The sequence below is a fragment of the Lolium rigidum genome, chromosome 7, assembly GCF_022539505.1.
Source record: "Lolium rigidum isolate FL_2022 chromosome 7, APGP_CSIRO_Lrig_0.1, whole genome shotgun sequence".
Taxonomy (NCBI): domain Eukaryota; kingdom Viridiplantae; phylum Streptophyta; class Magnoliopsida; order Poales; family Poaceae; genus Lolium; species Lolium rigidum.
In genome coordinates, this window is record NC_061514.1 from 29383554 (window position 1) to 29388785 (window position 5232).

A 5232-nucleotide genomic window follows, 5' to 3' on the forward strand; every position below is an offset into this window, starting at 1 on the left:
AAGAGATGTTCGGTGAAATGGCCCAGTCTTATGGTTTCCATAATCTCAATCGCCAAAGCCTTTTCCCAGCAGATGGAACCGAGCATAGTTACTTTACTCTGTTGGCAGATTATCCCTTGGAGCAGGCTACTCCACCAGGGTCACCTTCAGCAGGGGAGAATGTTGGTGTCACGGATCGGTTGTCCATAGGAGCACAAGCAATGGTGCTTTCTTCCGGACTTCAAAAGTTTTTTCAGACAAACGCTACATCTTGCATAGGAATGATCCCCAGAATTATAACTATGACACACACCGAATTTCAACCCAACAACAGGAGCAAAGTATTTGTTTAGCTTAGAATCAAATCAGAAACAAAAACGAGATGCAAAATGCAGCTTCAGGATACCATAGAATTCTGGAACCGTTGTTTTCACAGAAGCCTGGAGATATACACATAAGTTAACCAAAAATTTCTTGTACAGCTTCGCTTAGAAGCAAAACAAGAGAGATGGGATACGGGCGCCCGTGATTCGACCACTCCTTACTACAGGCTAAATATATAATTAGTACCACACCCTCAAAATAGTTTCAGACTTGGTTTCTCTTTTCAAGTAGCATCCGAATAAGTAGGACAAGCATGGGTCATGGAAAACTTTGCTAGCATCTTGATGAAAATCAAATGGCGTTGGTGGTTGTTCAGGCCTTCTTGGGCTTGCAATCTGCTCCCACTGCTTGCTGGACCGATTTGAAACCGTCTCTTTCCAGACATTCTGCTAGCTCAGCCTGTTGAACGAAAGTGTCAAATATTATATATAAGCGACTATAATGAACATTTTAGTCTGGATGGTTCGATCATTTTTTGCGAACTTGCAAGCTTAAAAAACAAATACCAAATGTGTTTGACTAATCACCTTTATTCTTGGGATGAGAGCTGGACCACCATAGGCAAGGGCAGTGTAAAGTTGAACAAGTGTAGCTCCAGAACGTATCTTCTTGTACGCATCCTCACCGCTGCAGAAATCGATTGAATATTTGTGTTAAAAGTGCAAAGCATCATCGAGGTAAAGACAGACAGAAATTGCATTACCTAGTTACACCACCACAGCCTATGAGGGGAATAGTGCCCTGCAATATATGCAAGAATTGTTAGTGAACGAGAATTAGGAGACAAAGAAACAGCGGCACTCAAAATGAAATAACCGGGATGGAAGATGTGCTGAAGTAAATAGATATGGCATACTGAAGTAAGCAAACGGATAAAAACACACACCCCTGTAAGGATATACATCTCCTTGAGGACGCGAGTAGATGAATCAAATAGAGGCTTCCCGCTTAATCCACCGGCTTCTTGAGCTAGTGGATGTGTTTCTGCAGGAGGTGGCCTTGCAATTGTTGTGTTCGATATAATCTGTGTCGTTAACAATGTCGGTACAGAATAAGCAAACATTAGCGAAACAACATGGAGAGGGAAATACATATTTGTGCAGAATTTAAAAAGGATTATGATATTCAGTAAAGTGCCACTTAAAAATGGTCACGGAAGAACTGTCCACCTACCAGGCCATCCAACTTGGAAGAAAGAGCAACCTGGACAACAATAAGAAAAGCATAAGAAAAACACAACCAATAGCCGATGAGCATGAAAAACAATGCAAAGTCCAGTATGGTACCGCAGCAATGTCCTCAAGGTCCTCCTTCGACAAGTCCGGTGCAATCTTCACAAGCAATGGTGGTGGACCATCTTCAGCCCACTGCATCTCATCCCGTGCATCATGCACCTGCACATGCAGTGTAGGTCATACTAATTTCCCATGCAAATGAAGAAAACTATCCAGTTCAATTAAAAGGATTACAAACCTTCTTCACAAGTTCCCTCAGTTGCTTTCTACCTTGCAAGGCCCGAAGGCCTGGAGTATTTGGGGAAGAGATATTAATGACCTGCATTAAGAGCAAGAAACCACTGTGAACATTTATTTAAGAAGCAGAGAATAAAATAATCAAATGTTTTTCCTCAGACCATAGTCCCTAATTTCAATAAGTAGTGATGTGCTTTGGCAGATAGTAACAAGCAAAGTACACAGTTTCACAAAATAAGCCCTTCATTTCTCCATTGTGCACTGACAACAAACCATTCAAGAAATGAATACACTTTGTTCTTAAGCAAACAGTTCTCCAATAATGCTGTTTCTTTCTCTCTTTGATCATTTGATGGGCCATGTTAGATGAGAATAGATCAACATGAATGAATGCAAAGTTGCTTACTGTAACAATCATACCGATCTGAATCTATGGTGCACATGAAACTGAAAGTACCAAACGCATGATGTTAAGTTATCTTGTAAGATCAATAGACGGATACCAGGTAATCAGCATACTGCGACAACGAATGAACTCCTTGAACATAGTCAGCAGCAGCATCTTCACTAGTCTTATTCTTGCCAAGATTGACACCCAGAATTCCAGGTCCTGCTTTCCCTCCCTGCTTTACATTACTGGTTGATGAAGGATAGCTTGAAGTTTCCTCCATCTTCCGCTTACCATGTTGTGCCCCAAGACGCTTAGCGACTACTACAATTCCTTCACTGTTGAACCCGCAGCGATTGATTACAGCACTGAAGAGAAGGCAAGAAAACGCCATTATAAGAAACCGTCAAGTAGAATTTTACTTGTGTTTCCATGATTTTGAATGACCCAAACAGTTTGAATACCAATAACAGTATATGACTTCTTACCCATGCTCTTTCAATCTGAATATCCGAGGCTTGGGATTTCCCTCTTGAGGCTGTGGTGTCACAGAGCCAACTTCCACAAAGCCAAATCCAAGACCCAATAGACCCTCAACGGCCTCGGCATTTTTATCGAAACCAGCAGCAAGACCAATTGGATTTGTAAAGTTCCTGCCCCAGACCTCTAGGCCAAGAACTGGTGGATCAGGTCTCTTTTCTTTTGGAACAAATCCATGAGCAGCAGCAGTAACAGCCAAACGATGAGCAAACTCTGCATCTAGCAGTGCAAAAAGCGGATTCACCAGTTCTGTTGATCTGAATATCCAGCCACTGCATGATCGCAAAGGGCATATTATACGTCAGTGAATAGGCTCCTAGTTGATAGTTGTACAAAAAAAAACAGTAGAAATACGTAAGGTGCTTATAAATTCCGGAATCCCAACTGGTGGCAACTTCAAGCGCCTATGGGGTATTTCCATGCTATTTTGATGTAACTAGATTTAGTGTCAGAAATTAAGGTCTAAGAACTTAGTATCATGTACCAAAGTGTGGCCTCGTCGGTAGTACTCACGTAAGCACCTCCAGCAATAGTCAGCCCTATCATGGCCCCAGTCAAAAGCCTACCCTGCCAAATCAACAAGGAAAAACGAGGACTAGTTAATTAATGAAGTAGTCGCTGACAAAAGGAGAGTAAAGGGACACATGATCACTGTAGCAGTTGTATGATCGATTCAGTCCCGATCAATCTTTCATAGGATCCTTCACAGCTAATTCATCCATTCAATGTTTTCAATAAAGAGAAAGGTTGCGAGTTAGTATTCTGATAATTCTATGATCAATTCAGTCCCGAAGGATCGATCAGTCAATAAACAGAAAAGTTGCAACTATTCATCAATGCACTTTTAAAAACTCAAAAAACAGAAGTTGCAAGTCAATATTGCTATCAAATTCTCAAGAGTATCTACAGGAGCAGTAGGAGTCAGTTTTTTTTTTGTTCGTATTACATCATGCTGAGACAGAGTGCAAGTAAGAGATTGCGCCACAGAAAGTTACAAAAAGAAAAAAAAAAGTATCTTTCTGAAAGATGCAGTTTGAGATGCAATGCGTTAAGATGGCACAAGAACATGGACCAGAGCAACAACGCAGCGTGGTAGCACTAGCAGGCAGCAGCAAGCACAACCCAAACACGCTAAATATAGCAGGCACGCGGAAAGCCATTGCTCCAAGCTGTTTGCTAGAGAGAAACAGCTCGCGTAGGATCTCAGCGAAGAGCAGAGGGCGCGCGTGAGGTGTATGCGTTAATGCCGAAGAGACGGCGGAGCGGGGAGAGCGTCGTTACCTTGCGGGGAGGCGGGGGCACCTTATTAGGAGCAGCCGCCGCCGCGCCCGACGAAGCTGCGGAAGCCGTGCTGGCCTGCCGGGAGGGGCCGGCGCCGGCGCCGGCGCGCCAGGGGGAGCCGCGCAGGAGTGCGCCGCGGAGGGAGCGCCGCCACGCGCTGGCGGCGGCGGAGGACATGGCGGAAGGGTGGAGCGGCCCGGGAGGCGACGGCGATGGGGGCGGCGGCGAGGAGAGGCGGCGGTTTGGGTCGGCGTGGAGAGCAAGCAGAAGGGGGGGGCAGGACGTGGAAGGAAAGTAGGGGACTATTCTCTTCTCTTCTCAATTGGGCTAGGCCTGGAAACGGCCCAGGCCGGACTATATATATCAGTCCTCGATACTCGATAGCAGGAGTACAACAAAAACGTATACTCCATCCGTTCACAAATATAAGAGTTTTCATGGTTAAAATTTTCCACCCTACAATTTTTTCGCACTTTCCCCTTTTGCCCTTCCATCGTGCTTGCTCCACCACTCACTCGCTCGCAGCCGACACTGATACGTCTCCGACGTATCGATAATTTCTTATGTTCCATGCCACATTATTGATGATATCTACATGTTTTATACACATTATATGTCGTATTTATGCATTTTTCGGCACTAACCTATTGACGAGATGTCGAAGAGCCAGTTGCTGTTTTCTGCTGTTTTTGGTTTCAGAAATCCTACAAAGAAAATATTCTCGGAATTGGACGAAATCAACGCCCAGGGTACTATTTTGCCACGAAGCTTCCAGAAGACCAAAGAGAAGACGAAGTGGGGCCACGGGGCGCCGCCACACTAGGGCGGCGCGGCCCAGGAGGGGCCCGCGCGGCCCTGCTGTGTGGGGCCCCCGTGACCCCTCCGACTCCGCCCTTCCGCCTACTTAAGGTCTTCGTCGCGAAACCCCCGCATCGAGAGCCACGATACGGAAAACCTTATCGAGACGCCGCCGCCGCCAATCCCATCTCGGGGATTCTGGAGATCACCCCCGGCACCCTGCCGGAGAGGGGAATCATCTCCCGGAGGACTCTTCACCGCCATGGTCGCCTCCGGAGTGATGAGTGAGTAGTTCACCCCTGGACTATGGGTCCATAGCAGTAGCTAGATGGTTGTCTTCTCCTCATGTGCTTCATTGTCGGATCTTGTGAGCTGCCTAACATGATCAAG

At 45.6% G+C, this 5232-nt stretch overlaps 1 protein-coding gene across 1 annotated transcript; it reads right to left on the reverse strand.

The window, feature by feature from the left end:
- Nucleotides 1–362: 362 nt before the first annotated feature.
- LOC124674041 (dihydroorotate dehydrogenase (quinone), mitochondrial) lies at nt 363–4221 on the reverse strand. Its single transcript, XM_047210077.1, has 11 exons — nt 4045–4221; nt 3248–3330; nt 2712–3035; nt 2339–2591; nt 1837–1917; nt 1650–1757; nt 1537–1566; nt 1250–1387; nt 1067–1104; nt 891–990; nt 363–762 (listed from the first exon to the last, which is right to left on the reverse strand). Exons 1-11 carry the CDS (start codon nt 4219–4221, stop codon nt 676–678), a joined length of 1419 nt encoding a protein of 472 aa, XP_047066033.1. The 3' UTR covers nt 363–675.
- Between the last annotated feature and the right edge of the window lie 1011 nt (nt 4222–5232).

What these genes read in the sequence shown, in the direction of transcription:
- LOC124674041 (XM_047210077.1), bottom strand. Translation starts at nt 4,221, where the DNA reads ATGTCCTCCGCCGCCGCCAGCGCGTGGCGGCGCTCCCTCCGCGGCGCA. An exon ending in TGCCCCCGCCTCCCCGCAAG is followed by an intron (nt 3,331 to 4,044) that starts GTAACGACGCTC and finishes TTGATTTGGCAG; the next exon opens with GGTAGGCTTTTGACTGGGGC. An exon ending in AGATGTATATCCTTACAGGG is followed by an intron (nt 1,105 to 1,249) that starts GTGTGTGTTTTT and finishes CATATATTGCAG; the next exon opens with GGCACTATTCCCCTCATAGG.